Genomic DNA, 16529 nt, shown 5'->3' with positions numbered 1-16529 from the left:
TGACCAGAAAGGATTAAGCTCCAAGGCAATGATTTGTCCTTGGTTTATACTAATCCATATTTTACTAGGTGATAATTATTTATGCGTATTTTATTATTTAAAAATTATTTTTTATTTTGTTATATTTCGTATTCTTTTAACAAAACTAAATATTGTTATTAGTTAAAGAAAAAAAACCAATGTGTTTGAAAATAAACGTGGGAATAAAAAGTTGGTTGAATCATTCAGCCGCCTTGATGCTTTAAACGACACTTGCGTTTGGTACGAGATCCCCGAGCCGAGAGAGATTCCAGACGGCGTTGCCTCTTCCATAAAACGCGTTTCCAATACGCCAATCTCTGTTTCTCTGGCTCTGTTCATCATTTTCCCATTTCTTGTCACGTTCCTTTCGTTTCGTTTTTTTATCTCAGCAATTTCTGCTTTTCTTTTTATACTTCTTGTTATTTATTCCCTTCTTTGACGCACTCACGCTCTCCTCGTATTTATAGTCTCTTCTTTCTCTGTATCCGTGGCCGTTCTTCAAGAAGAGATTCAACTATGCTTCGGTGGAATTTGGAGATCCAGGCGAGTTTTTAAAATCCATTAATAGTGGCTTATGAATTGTTGTGATCTGGGTTTCCTTTGTGTGATATTTTCTTTTGCCGATTGATCTGAATTATTGAAAGAAGTTAGTGTTTCTTTATGCAAATGCTGATCTGGGTTTGCGAAATCCCAGTTAGATTTGATGTGAAACATCTTTAGGAAAAATATGTGTGCTTTATCATTCTGAATATAGGATTTAGCTTTTTGAGGCCTAGATAGCCTTAAAGTTCATCACTTGAAAGGTACAGAATCAATAACTAGCCTACTTTGTTTTTTTTTCTTTTCTGGATTTGCTCATTGGTTTTAAGTTGTCTTTTACTTTTGACTCCTTTTCTGCACTTGATTTTATACATCGAGTTGAAATGTTGACAGGGAAAATATGGCTGACTCGAAACCAGACCAACCTTTGATCCCACCATCATCAAGGAACCTTCCTGATTTTAAGAAATCAGTTAAGCTAAAGTATGTGAAGCTTGGATACCATTACCTAATCACCCATGGGATGTACCTCTTCCTTACCCAATTTTAGTTATAATCGCGGCCCAGCTCTCAACGTTTTCTGTCCAGGATCTTTATGATCTTTGGGAGCATCTTCAATACAACCTCATTTCTGTCATCATCTGCTCAACGCTTCTTGTTTTCTTGTCGACCCTCTACTTTCTGACCTGCCCTCTCCCTGTTTACCTTGTCAACTTCGCTTGCTACAAACCGGAAGAATCTCGTAAATGCTCGAAAAGGATGTTCGTAGATCAATCACAAATGACTGGTACATTCACAGATGATAATCTTCAGTTTCAACATATCTTCCGGAGGCAGTCCTCAACATTCCCCCTAACCCATCGATGCATGAAGCAAGGAAAGAAGTCGAGGCTGTCATGTTTGGTGCCATTGATGAGCTTTTGGCGAAGACCTCCGTAAAACCTAAAGACATTGGAATTTTGATTGTTAACTGCAGCTTGTTTAATCCAACACCATCATTGTCTGCCATGGTTATCAACCATTACAAGCTTGAGGGAATATTCAAAGCTACAATTTGGGAGGAATGGGCTGTAGTGCAGGGTTGATCTCAATAGATCTTGCGAAAGTCTTCTTCAAGTCCACCCCAACTCCTATGCACTGATTATCAGCATGGAGAACATCACCCTGAACTGGTACTTTGGAAACGTGGTTCGAAACTTGTATCAAACTGCATATTCAGGATGGGAGGCGCTGCAATGCTGCTCTCTAACAAATAGTCTGATAAAAGAAGATCCAAATACCAGTTGGTTCACACTGTTCGCACTCACAGGGGTGCAGATGATAAGTGCTTTTCCTGTGTTACCCAGGAAGAAGATTCTGTAGGCAAGATTGGTGTTACATTGTCGAAGGGTCTCATGGCAGTTGCTGGTGACGCTTTAAAGACCAACATTACCACATTGGGGCCTCTGGTTATTCCAATGTCTGAGCAGTTGCTTTTCTTTGCTACGTTGGTCGCAAGAAACTTTTGAAAATGAAGGTCAAATCATATATCCCAGATTTCAAGCTAGCTTTTGAGCATTTCTGCATTCATGCTGAAGGAAGAGCTGTTTTGAATGAATTGGAGAAGAATTTGCAGCTGTCCGAATGACACATGGAACCATCAAGGATGACTCTATACCGATTTGGGAACACCTCGAGCAGTTCTCTTTGGTACGAATTGGCTTATTCTGAAGCTAAGGGTAGGATCAGGAGGGGTGACAGGACATGGCAAACATCATTTGGCTCAGCATTCAACTGTAACAGTGCAGTGTGGAAAGCTTTGAGGACGATAAATCCGGCAAAGGAGAAGAACCCATGGATGGATAAGATCCATGATTTCCCAGTTGATGTTCCAAGGGTCTCAACCATCTAAATTCCAGAAGACCCATGGATGTTTCCATTAGGTTGTCTAGTTTCTAAGTTATAATGGAAGTAGTTTGAGTGGGATTATTATTGTTGTTGTAACAAAGCATTGATTCCAGGGTGCTACGGGAACATTAGAGCATTCTTTTACTGAGATTATTTCGTGAGAGGCTTTACTATCATCCAAGCTCTCATCGTTTGACCAGATATTCGAACTGTGATTTGCAAGTTGCAGCTGATTTAACTTGTATGGATGGCATTGTTGACTGATGCTCCTGATCTCATAAATGTGCTATTAGTAGCAGTGTTATGAATGTAGCCAAAGTTTGCTTATAGAACAAAACTAGTCCACTTGCAAAGGCTACAATCTACTCACTAGCTTCTTCCAGGAACAATCAAAGAATGTAGTTTGGTGGGGGAATATTGCCCAGTTGATTTGAGGCTGAAGAATATTTGAGGATTTGCTGAATCTCACAAATAACATATATGGTCTTTCAGTATGCCAACATTGACAGTATACGTCAGAAATAAATGGTCCAACAGCTGAAAGAGGCCTCCTCAAACCAATAACGAAGATCGAATTCGGAAAAAAGAAATCAAAGCTCAAGCAGAACATGAATAACCTAATTAACCACATTAATTAAAGCGCACCAGAATACTACCGGTGCCATTATTATATCTTTTTATAAAACCATTGGTCTTCGTCTACATATGCTAAATGCATGAAGACTATATAGACAATACAAAAACTACAGCTTTGTCTAGTCTCTATCTCTGACAAGAAAAACTATTTTCAATAACTTGGATAAATGCGGTCATGCATCGACTGATAAGATAAAGGAAGAAATCATCACCCTCGTTACTTATTATTCCTTCCACGTTTCTTTCTCTTTGGTCTAACTCTCTTCTGCAATATGGAAGCCCTCAATCTTCCTCGAAACGTCTTCTGCAGCAACCTTCACCTTCCTAACCGACCCATTGGCTGCGATCGGTTCAGTGTCATCGTGAGTCAAAGGGCCTGTCATCCATATTCTAATCGTTCCATCCTCGGATCCTGAGGCATACGATTCCCCTCCAGGTGAGAAACGTACGCAATGTACAGGACCATGGTGACCCTTGTTGCATGCTGTACACATGATGTAAATCAATCCTTACCAACTTCACATAAAAAAATGACAGAAATCAGACACACAAGATCGCATGTGTACAAATACATTTGAATTCAAGCTACAGCTACATACCTTCTAACATTTAAGGAACTAATATGCTACCATCTCTGGATTCAAGCACCAAATTCGCAATACTAAAATCATAGAGTATGGTCCAGCTTATGTTTTTGAGAACATACCTATTTCATCTCCAGTATGGAAATCAAAAACGCGAACCCACATATCTTCTCCTCCAGCAACAAACTTATTTCCATATTTGGGTTCCAGTGAAGCTGACTCAACCGTGCATGGCATGTTGTAGGTTTTGACCAACCCATAGCTGAGTAAACACAGCACTAATCAATAAAAGAAATTCCAGCACAAAAGACCAATCTGGCTTGGAAATCAGAACTCACTGGTTCGCATCCCAGAACTTAACAGTAGATCCATCAGCAGTTGTGATATATCGACCATCTTGACTCACTTCCGCACTGGTCACAGATGACTTGGTTTCTAGCGTTTGAACTATTTTACCACTCCTTACATCCCATAATCTGCAGTCTCAGAGAAAACCAGAAATAGGAAAGCAGAGAGAGAAATGCTATAGAAAACCAAGACAAGCATCAGATCGGGGTTGATAACAGACATTTTAGGTAAACTTAAAATAGATATTACAGACAATTTATGGGTAAATTATGCATTCAGTACCTAAACTATCAGTTTTATTCCGTTTTAGTACCTAAACTTTCAATTTTTTCAGAACCATACCTAAAATCTAGTTTTTCTTTCATTTTAGTACCCTGTTAAAAACTTAACGTTAAATTTTGAAAAACAAATGAAACTTTAGTTACTAAAACTGATAGTTTAGGTACTAAACGTGCAAAGTTCTTGATGGCAGGGTACTAAAATGAAACAAAAACTAAACATTAGGTATGATTTTGAAAAAATTGAAAGTTTAGTACTAAAACCGATCAAAACTGATAGTTTAGGTACTAAATGCATAGTTTACCTCACAGTTTAACAAAAGTCTTTTAAATCAAATATGAAGTTACCAAATCAACAACACAGCAAGCATTACAAAACCCTTACCCCACTGATATTAATGTATCCTGGATTTTGATCTATAAACCTCTATATTTGTGTCGTGGTAATAGAAATAGGGGGGAAAGTGAGGCAATACCATACAGTTTCTATAAGAGGAGAACAGGTATCCAGAGACATAATAGTAATAGATAGTAAATAATCAAAACGTACACAAAATGCTCACCTTTAAAAACAATGAACCACGAAAATACACAAAAGAACACCCAAACATGGAGGAAAATGGATACCTGACACCCCCCATATCCGTGCAAGAACTTAATATTGTCTGATCACTATGCATCCAAGTAACGGTTCTGACTGAACCAGGTGATTTGTCCACTTCTCTTGGAGGCACATCCGGACGATTCAAATCATAAATACGGAGGACTTTCTCCACTCCCCCAGTTAATAGAAGGTGCGTATCCTGCAATCGGATCAGAAAACCTTGAATGAGATTTAAAATTAAGAAACAAAATGTAAAATAAACAGATCACCAAAAATGAACGAAGGGTACAAAATGACAACAATTCCATTGGTGGATTTTGGTAAGCAGTCGTCAGTTCAAACCTATGATGGTCCAATATTTGGTACGACCTCAACCATCCTACGTGCCAATGATCTTAGATCAACGAGAGTGATTACATGTTTGGTACGAACTCAACCATCCTATGTGTCAATGATATTTAGATCAATGAGAGTGATTAGATCTTTGCCTTAAAGATTATCTGATTCCCACCCCAAAGGGCGGGGAACTTTTACCAACAAGATGAAGTGATATATTTAAGCTACGTTGGAATTATTTGGAATAGTCTTTATTGCCAGATCCTAATAATTAATGATTGTTAACGAAAAAAAAAAGTAAATCCAAATCACGAGTGATAAAGACCTTATAATATTAAAAAGTTCCATCTCTATTGTAAATAGAAGAGATTCAGAGAAGGTACAAATTGCTTCCTCGGTTTTGTGTAGAAATTTAAAGAAATAATTCAAAAACCTGTTGTGGTTGTCAACATCTCCTCATTAAATTAAAAATGAAAAGCATATGTACAATAATAGTTGTGAAACCACCTGTTACAAGTTCATCAGGCCATCAAAAGCCAAAGACGGTAAAGGTTTTTTTCTCAACACAATCAACGAAAATAAAGATCAAGAGATGCACTAAGAACTAAAATGTAACAATGCTGGCTTTGATTTAGAAATAGGACTTTCTACCCCCAATTATTAACAGGGTTTTCCAGAAGAAATGGAAAATAATTTTCGCAAGCTAATAATGAGAGCCAAAGTAACCAAGAAAGCTGTTCAATAACCTAGCTACTTTATCATACAGATACTCTTTTACCAAAAATGGATTATTTGTAAACCAAGCTGTTACACATCTCAAACACCATATCTATCTTTTTATTTTTCCTAGCATATCCATTATTCCCCCAAGTTAAAGCTTCAAAAGAAAGTAAGAACCGACTTTACCTCTGAAAAAGCACAGGCTCGAACTATATGCTTGTGCTCAAATGAGTGCAAGACATCACCAGTTAGTGCATCCCACACTTTCCTGCATATAAAGGCCATGCCACAGGATATGTCAACCTTTTATCAATAAATAACTCCATAAGTGCAACAGTATGAAGAATTTTACTTGAGGTGTTGCAAGACATTTGATATTAATAATCAAGAAATCTGCATATATAAATAAGAAACTGACTAGAAAACAATTAAACGACTTCCGGATTATAACAACAGCCATATTGAGATTTATGACAGAAAACGATCAAGAATGAAATAGCATACGCAGAAAAGTCAGCAGAAGCAGAAGCAGCACGCAAAGCGTTTGTGTCCAAGCAAACACTCCACACTGCACCCTTGTGTCCTTCAAATGTTCCTATCCAATCTCCAGTTTCTCCATTCCTCAGCATGGGACTGGAATCTAAACCAGACAATTAAAACCCCATTCATATAAGCATATGATCAACAACAAATTATCCCTCCAGAGAAGTGCATACCACTCCTAGTTCTATGAGGAAAATACGGTCTCAGCATTGATAATATATACCCACCATTGGTACATGCATATGAAGACTTATAAAATGAAATCTTATCAATGAAATATAGACCATAAGTGAGCCTAAAAATAGATGAGAACAAGCAATTTTAAGATAACCGATTACAGTATAAAAATCACAACTTCTCAAGAGCATGTAAACAGAGAAAAAAAAAACGATGGTCTTGGACAAAATAAATAGTAATTACCTTTGCTGGCACTGATAAGAAAAAAACCATCTGGGGTGACAGGACTGTAAAAGAGATCCACAACAGGACGTGAATGGCCATGGCATACAAGTGGGACAACAACCTTTTTCTTATCCATTTTCTTCCCGCGACTCAAAAAATCAAAACAAATAAGGGGGGAAAACAATTTTGTGCTTAATCTCTAGCAAATCTACACAAACCCCAAAAATTAAAAAACACAACTTGGACTTATTTTCTTTCTGGGTACTTTTCTGAATCAGAATATACGCACAGAGAGAGAGGGAGAGAGAGATTTGTAATGAAGAAGAAAAGGGAATGGCGGTAGTTTAATACAGGTGGGAAAGACGCTATGATCAGTGAGATTTGGGAATCGATCGCGTTAGTCCACACCTCCTAACCCTGAGCTCTGAGCAAGATGATGATGGATGATGCAAAAAAAGTTAGCCAGTTGTGTTTACGGAAATCTAAAGTCAGGCACAGAGCGATGAAAACAAAACTGGGGCTAGGCGCACAGAAAAGCCTGCTATTTGTCTCCATTTATAGTGAAAGACTCCCTGGATTCATTTTCTTACCAAATTTAAGGGGAGCCCATTCAGATTTTTTACATTGTGGAATTATTTAACAATAATAATAAAGGCCCGGCTCATCTATCCATCGGCAAAATTGACCCAACAGGTCAGTTGGGTAAAAAATTTAACCTAATATATCATCTTTAAAATTATTTTGAGATTTACAATGAATGCTATAATGTAGGAAAAACTCATCACGTTGGCGTAATGAGTTTTAATAAAATATATTTTTATTATATTTTAACACATCAGGGTGAATTTTTTTAAAAATAATATATCTTTTATTAAAACTCATAACGTCGACGTGATAAGTTTTTCTTATAGTGTAATATTTATCACAAATCCTTAAATAATTTATTTGATATTGTATTGGGTTACATAATTAACCTATCTATAATATTGGGCCAAATAATTAGCCTACCTACAATCTTAGTCCAATTCTGCCTCTATTCATCACTGCCACAAAGCCCATAAATTTCAACAAACACCAAGAGACACCCTGTATATATATATATAAACCAAAAAGCTATTATTTTTTTACTAAATATTAATTATTAGATTAGACGGATGTATAATGTAAATAATATGGTTAAACTATGAGATGGTTATTTTTTTAAAATTTGATGACTAAAAGTGGATATTTGTGAAATGAAAGTGATCATTTTGGTAGTTTACCCTAATAATGTTTAGGGAAAATTACAATGTTTCTTGTTGAACTATATTCTCTCTTATATTTTGAATCGTTTTGCTCACTGAATTTTACAGATTGAATCATTTTGCTCACTATGTTATTAACTCTCTAATAGTGTGATGATGTGTCATTTATTATTATTATTTAATATAAAAATATAAAGGGTAAATTGCACCGTTCTTCACTGAACTTTACTGTCTCTCTCATATTTTTCTCACCCAAGTATAAAATAAAAACAGAAGGTGGTCGGATGCCATCGTCGACCGTCGTAGATGGTGGTCGTTCTGTCCCAAATTTCATGGGTCGCTTCGTCTTGACACCTTGAGTTCAAATTAAACTTCCATTTTGTTGGAACTTGCTCTGAATTCCACGAATTGAAGATTAAAAGTGAGGAAGCTGAAATATTTGAATCGAGATTCATAAATTTTGGGATATTTTTCGATGAGACAACCACCAGATTTAGACTCAGGGGGTCGAGATGAACTGACCCATGAATTTTGAGACTGAACGACCACTATCAATGTCGGTAGAAGGTGGCCGGAATGAAAAATGACACGGTGGTCGATGACATGGTAGAGAAAAAATGATAGAGAAGTGGCAGCGAATGATAATCAAACCTATAATGCTCTAGAGTCGATCAAAGAACGAGAGAATGAGAAAGAAATGTGGGCGGTGAAAAATTAAGGTTTGGATAGATTTAGGGTTGTTGAAATTGAGACAAAAAGGTAAGGTTAAGACAATAAAAGAATAAAACAAGTAAAAAAACAATGATAATTAAAATATAAGGAATTGTAATGGAGAATTAAAGTTTATCTCCCTTATAGGTGGCGGCAAGGATGATTTTAGGTTGGATTTTGATGAATAGATGCTCATTGGAAAGATAATGGAATAAGGAACACAATGTTGAAGATGAAATTGAAATCAGATGGCCGGATTGATGGAAAAAATGATTTGAAAATTTACTCCCAATAGGTATGGTGCTTAACGCAAAACCCTAGGGTTTTGTATGGTGGGTGGTAACAATAGAGGAATGTGAAGGTGGATTGTGGAAGATAAAATGGTTGGATGAATGTCCTATCAAACCCTCTTAGTCGCAATGAAAAGACAAACTCAATAATACGACTCTAACCAGCCCTCCTATTTACAATGAGAAGGAAAACTGAAGTTTGAGGATCTCTCTCTCAAGAACTTAAAGGAAAAGAAGCTTCGAAAGTACAAGGCAATTAGCTCTTGCAAAAATGTACTCACATTGTATTATTATTCAAAGAAAAGATGATGATTACAATGGTGGAAGGAGCCTCTTTTATACAAGTGAGGAGGAATCATTGTTGTAACATGATTATGTAATAAATTAAAAATGTCTTAATAGCAATAAACTAAAGATAATTATTTTAACTTTATCTTAATTCCCAATAAAATAAGAAATATAATCCTAAAAGATAATGCATCATCCTATATTAAATTATATTACAAATAATCAATAAAAATATTGAAAAATCGTAATATTTATAAAATCTCTTATTAATCCCCTATAGGATTTTTTTTACATGTGTTGTCTTTACTAAAATGGACATATCTTAAGTTCTCGATATCGAATTGAGGTGATTAAAGAACTGCTGGAAAGCTAAAATGGAATAAGGATCGCAACGTTGAAGACGGAATTGAAATCAGATGGTCGGATTGATGGGGAAAATGATTTGAAAATTTACTCCTTGTAGGTATGGTGCTTAACACAAAACCCTAGGGTTTTGTATAGTAGGCGACAATAATGGAGGAAGATGAAGTTGGATTGTAGAAGATGAAATAGTTGTATAATATCCTATCAAACCCTCCTAGTCGCAATGAAAAGACAAACTCAACAATACGACTCTAATTAGCACTCCTAATCGTAATGAGAAGGAAAACTGAACTGTGAAGATCTCTCTCTCAAGAACTTAAAGGAAAAGAAGCTTCTAAGGCACAAGGCAATAAGCTCTTGCAAAAATGTACTCGTATTGTATTATTATTCAAAGAAAATATGATGATTATAATTAGGGTTGGGTTTCAGCCAACCCAAACCGACCCAAAAAATATATACCCTCCACCCGACCCGATTGTTTGAGATAAAATATAAACTCGATGCACCTGACCCGAAATAATAAAAATATTATTTTTATTCAATAAAAAATAATGATTTAATTGAAAAATAATATACATAGGGGTATTATTGTAATTATTCCTAAATATATAAGGTAAAATTATATATATTTTTTGAGTCAGGTCAGGTCGGGTATTTTTCACCCTAAACCTGAATCCAACCCGACCCGAATCTATTTTTTTATAAAAAAAACTCGGGTCGGGTCGGAACCCGTCGGGTTTGAGGCCCATGCCCATCCCTAATTACAATAGTGGGAGGAGCCTCTTTTATATAGTTGAGGAGGAATCATTGTTGTAACATGACTATGTAATAAATTAAAGATGTCCTAATAGCAATAAACTAAAGATAATTGTTTTAATTTTATCTTAATTTCTAATAAAATAATAAATATAATCCTAAAAGATAATGAATTATCCTATATTAAATTATATTCTAATATAATCAATAAAAATATTGAAATATGTAATATTTATAAAATGTTGTATTAACATCATATTGTAACATCCCAAACAACAGGTTAGTGACTAAATTGTAAAAATTCAGAATTTGGTGATTAAGGTAGAATAATTGAATAGTTCAAAAATGATTGTTCGTAAATATAAAATGAATTAAAGGGTAAAATGGTCATTTGCAAGGAAAATAATTAAAATTTTGGATGGGTTTATATTAACCCACGTGGAAGAGGAAAGGAAGGCAAAATTGGTTCCAAGTTCTATTTCTCTGCTTCTCCCTGTTTTCCTCTTTTTCACGGTGGCTTTGGCTACAAGGTAAGTTGGATTTTTATGGTTAATTTTTGGAATTTTAAAGAGGGTTTTAATTGTTTGGATGTTATATAAGCTAAAGGAAAGCTTATATGACATTAAAGCAACAAGATAAATGATTTATAGATAGAGTTGAAAAATGGGTTTTTAGATGAAATTTTGATATGAATGAGTTTTTGAAGTTTGAATAAGATTTTTGACTTGTCAAGAGGTTAATTAAGGAATATGAAGTGTTAGAATTGATTAATAACATGTTTGAAATTTGGGTATGATTCTTAGTTTTAAGAATTTGAATGAAGTATTGGAGATAATAAGGTGTGTGAATGATAGAAGTTAGTTAAAATGGTTGTAGTTGAATTTAGTGGTATGAAAGGAGTTTTTTATGAGGAAATTCAGTGATGAGTTGATGAATTTTTGGGTGAAAATTCCAGAACGTAATAAGGGTACTAATACCCTAAGGAGGGTATCGATACCCCCTAAAGGAAAGTTGAAGTTTGGTTCATTAAATTTATTTAAGCTATTAGACGTTAATGATAAGGTTTAGGCTTTTGATAATTGTCTCGGAAATTATGTTTATGTAGATATCTAGCCTAAATGAGTTCCAGAACAAGTGCCAAGTAAGAACGATCGAGGGATTAGAAACAATTGATAAAAAGATAAGTTCTAGAATTGGTTCAAATCCAACAAAGCTAAGGTGAGTGCATATTATAAATATAGTACAATGGAATGGGACTTGTGATAAGTCTAATTCCTATGTTGATTTTTATAGTACAATAGTTATGAACATGCATACATTATTATTATTATGAAACATGCATAAGGTATATATGTTCATATGATTTGATAAATGATATATGTGAATAGATTCAAATGCACATGTGATATGATAAGTGATATGAGCTATGTGATCACAAGAGAAATGACATGAGTACATGAACATATGAAACATAAGAGTAATGCCCATGGTATACGATATGAGAGCTATAGGTATAGTTGGCATGCCAAGAGTCGAGGGTTTCATATGTCCTTCGGGATAATACAGTGGTCATTCGGGACAAATCTCATATGCTACTCAGTAGGACTTATACGAGCTGTGGTGACAGCATAGTGCACAACCTCAATGTACTCGAATACCTTGAGTTCTCAGTAATGTACATTGGCTTATAAAAATGTTATTAAAAATAATCACATTATTTTTGTTATATGTTACCAAGTTATTATCGTTTACATTGAATTACATGTTACATGATTGAATGGATAGATTACATGTTCATATTCATAAGGAATGCATAATTATTATATTTATATGCCTCACTAAGTCTATGACTTAGCGTGTAAGTGATATACATGTAGGTACAGAAAAGTAAGAAGATCGATCTTAAGAGCAGCAACGCATCATACCATCTTTGAAGATCAGATCAGAAGAACTTTACAAAGTATGTCTGTTTATGTAATATATGTGTTGGCATGTTAATAGAGTTGTTTAGTATATATGCTCTGATCGACTTTTGTAATGATTTAAACGTATTTATGTAAATGTAAATGTATAGTAATGAACAGTTAAATTTTTACAAGTCTTATATACGTTTTACGGAAATACTATAGCAGTACTGTAGCACCTATTTGCAATATGGAAAATTTGTGTAATCGGTATTGTAGCAGGTTAATGTCCACGGTACTGTAGTAGGTTACTGTTCATTACTGTTCATACGTATTTTACTATTCACAAATATGTTTTTGCCTCAAAATTTTATAACAAACATAATTCCATAATATATTATTATATTTTCTTAAAATAAATTCAAATGTTTTGTTATTTTGTAAGGAAAAGTGTTTTAAAAAGGCAATGTGACATCTCAGACTCGTATTCGGGTCGAGTACTGTAACACCCCCAACCCGTACCCAACCCGGATACGAGTCCGAGGTGTCACATTGACTTTTCAAACTTTGACTCTTGACAAAATTCAAAGAAAAATTAAAACTTTCCTTAGAGAAAAAGTAGTTTAGTTACATAATTTGACCACAATAACCAAAATCGATCAGAGCATATTTAACTCAATCAATTAGTACATGCCAACTATATTCAAAATAACAAAAATCATTTAACTCATCTATTTTCTGATCTGAAATCTTGTAAGGGAGATGCTGACCTGTATTGCTCCTCACAGCTTCAATATTCACTTTCTGTAACCTGCGTGTGAAACACTCACACGCTAAGTCGATGACTTAGTGAGGCATAAAGAAAACACATCTAATGGAATTCATACCCACTAATCATGCATGACTGTTTTATGTTATCAAATTATACAACTCATTTACATATACATCAACATATATTCATGTATATTATGTAACATATACCATAACCCCTATCACACATATATCATATCATGCACACATCATATCACAAATCATATACATATATCACATAAATTGTTCTCATATCACCAAGACATATATGCACTTCTAACATGTCACGAGAAATACACATATCATTATATCAAATTATGTTCTCTTTTCAAAGCCCATGTACACATGTGAGAACTATAGATATGTGAGTCTATAGAGGTTGTGCACTATGTTGTCACCACAGCTCGTATAATTACACCGAAGTGCCACGTAGAATTACACCGGAGTGCCGCGTAGAATTGCACCGTAGTGCCATATAATAATGTCCATAAGGACTACATATCATTCCGTAAGAATCATATACATATACTAGGGATCAAGTATGTGTCTCACCAGACTTCACATATGTTCCAAAGAATACATATATGTCCCGAATGACCATATATCATTCCTTAAGAATCATATACATATGCCAAGGATCAAGTATATGTCTCACCAGACTTCACACATGTTCCAAAGAATACATATATGTCCCGAAGGACCGCGTAGACCCTAAACTCTTGGCATGCCAACTATACCCCTAGCTCTCAAGACACATAACATGGGTATTTTCTTTTATACTTATCATTTCACATAACACATAGTTCAATTACTCATAGAACATTTTCATATGAGTCACATTTACATGTCACATAGCTTATATACTTTCTCACGTAGTTACATAGATCCATATCATATAACATATATCCCAAAGTGCACATAATCACATATATCATATCATATAGCTTAGATTATTTCTCAGATATTCATATAAACATACATATCATATCTTGTTCACATATGATCATATTTGCTTCATATAACACATAGAAACACCTAGAACACTTTCTCATAGCTTATATCAATTTTCAGAGTCCTTTCATATTACCTGATGACATATATCATATAGATATATAATAACGGATATCATATTATCTACCTTATGATCCATTTCTTTGTATTCCCTTAGATTATAAATTATGTCGTATTTCTAAACATATATCATTTAATAGTATTTTTATTTAGGTACTAATTTAATCTCTTTACTTAATTCAATTTCATATATTCATTATAATCTTTTCATATAGCTCCATTATACTAATTCTCATAATAAATCATACCACTATTTACTTGTCCAACTCATGTTTCCATTATGCATATACTGTTACCCATGTTTACCTAGTTCATATCACTTCTTATAAACTCACTTTCATCATATTTTCCTATTATTACATATTTTATCTCATAACCATGTATCCACATAGTCTTATATTTCATTATCATATTACATATATTTGTTCTCCTATGACTCTTAATAAACATCTATTTCTATTTCCCTATATCTCTCGACTTATCTTCTATATTCCTATAATTTCATAACTTATTTTATATCATTTTCCATTTTCACTCACATAAACCATCTATTTATTTAGTTCAATTTCTCATTACTTCCACGATACTCTTTAATAAAACTTTGTAGCTCTTCACTTTAATACATAAACCATAGTTTCCTTTAATTTATCAATCTTCTCTATATAATTTATGTATCCTTATTTATGCCCTCGAATTCATACTATTCTCTTAGAGTCTCCTAACATTTCTCGTATAATCACTTATACCATATCATATGACTTATACTTGATTATCTTATTCTCTCATGTTCATTTCATTTCTTATGACTCTATCATATAACTTATTCCATGTTCTTCCATTATTACATAATAAAGTCTTACATAAATCATATAGCATATACAAAGCATATCATTATCTTTAGTCATGCATACATACAATCAATGTAATACATATAATCACATATAGTTATAACCAACACATAATCATGTCTCTTATCTTTCCCTTGATCGATCTTACTTGCCAAATGTTCAGGAATTGCTTTACTCGCAGAATCTACATAAATGTACATTTTGAGGCAATCATTAGATACCTACACCTTGTAATTGGATACTAGCAACTTAAACGAACTTATTAAACTCATATTCACAATTTTCCTTTAGGGGGTATTGATTCTCTACTGGGGGTATCGATACCCTCATGACATTCTGGAATTCTGTCGTTTGAGAGGGTATCGGTACCCCTTTGAATGGGTATCGATTCCCCCTAACCCAGAAATCATTTTTCAGCACGAAAATTACTTCATTTCCTCTCAAACACTTCATATATCATCACATTTCTTATTCTTAACTTACATATACATGCTTAAACTCATTACTACTCATTCAATACATATTTAACTTCAAAATCTAATTCTCTACATAGAATTCAAGAATCACACTAATTTTTCTTCTTGTTCTAAATTCAATTCTATCACTTCATATCTCTTAATTCAACCATTGAAAAGTCAAATTTATCTTCTAATTTGAGTAAAGAACTCTATTCTAGAATTTCATTCAAAAACTCTTAATCTTTAATCCCTTCTAATTCCACCATCCTTTGTTTTTAAGATGATTTAAGCTTTTCTTAAGCTTAATTATCATCCAATAATCATAACCAAACCTTTAGTTGAAAAAATAATCAACTAATGAAGAAACTTACCTTTGCTTATGGCTTCACGGTGGTAAAGAAGAGAATGAAGAAGAAAAGTCTGGAACTCTCTCATATTTCCCACGTTTATAATACTCAAAAAGGAAGATAAAAATCTTTCCCATGAAAAGACCATTTTGCCCCTTTAGTTTATCCATCTTTGCTATTTAATCCAATATTAAAATTCTTTACTTAAATCTCAAGACTTTTAAATTTCATTTCTAAATTGAACACAAAACTTTCAAAAGTTATAATTTAGTCACTGACCCTGATTTGGGATGTTACAAATCTTCCCTCATTTAAAGAAAATTCGTCCTCGAATTTTCACTGCATGCCTTTATAATATCACGTCTTCTAATATTTGTATGTTGCTTCCCTTAATATTTCCTGTCACCGCTACAACCTACCATTTTCCCATACTCAATTCTTCATATACGTCCACATCTTTATAAGTCCATATAATATTATTCATTATATAGATATCAACCCTAAATCCTTAATCCTCACTATTATGGATCAATTGATCCT

At 34.0% G+C, this 16529-nt stretch overlaps 1 protein-coding gene and 1 pseudogene across 1 annotated transcript; one reads left to right on the top strand and one right to left on the bottom strand.

Moving 5' to 3' along the window:
* The first annotated feature begins 284 nt into the window (after positions 1-284).
* Positions 285-2609, top strand: LOC120182202 (annotated as a pseudogene).
* Positions 2610-3078: 469 nt separating this feature from the next.
* Positions 3079-7414, bottom strand: LOC120182203 (serine-threonine kinase receptor-associated protein-like). Its single transcript, XM_039187201.1, has 7 exons — positions 6918-7414; positions 6459-6594; positions 6141-6222; positions 4922-5097; positions 4007-4144; positions 3791-3930; positions 3079-3568 (listed from the first exon to the last, which is right to left on the bottom strand). Exons 1-7 carry the CDS (start codon positions 7033-7035, stop codon positions 3339-3341), a joined length of 1020 nt encoding a protein of 339 aa, XP_039043132.1. The 5' UTR covers positions 7036-7414; the 3' UTR covers positions 3079-3338.
* Positions 7415-16529: the final 9115 nt, after the last annotated feature.

The sequence above is a fragment of the Hibiscus syriacus genome, unplaced genomic scaffold (genome assembly GCF_006381635.1).
Source record: "Hibiscus syriacus cultivar Baekdansim isolate YM2019G1 unplaced genomic scaffold, ASM638163v2 tig00112632_pilon, whole genome shotgun sequence".
Lineage (NCBI taxonomy): Eukaryota > Viridiplantae > Streptophyta > Magnoliopsida > Malvales > Malvaceae > Hibiscus > Hibiscus syriacus.
Note: the sequence above shows the minus strand (reverse complement) of the source record. Positions and strands in the feature narration are given on the sequence as shown.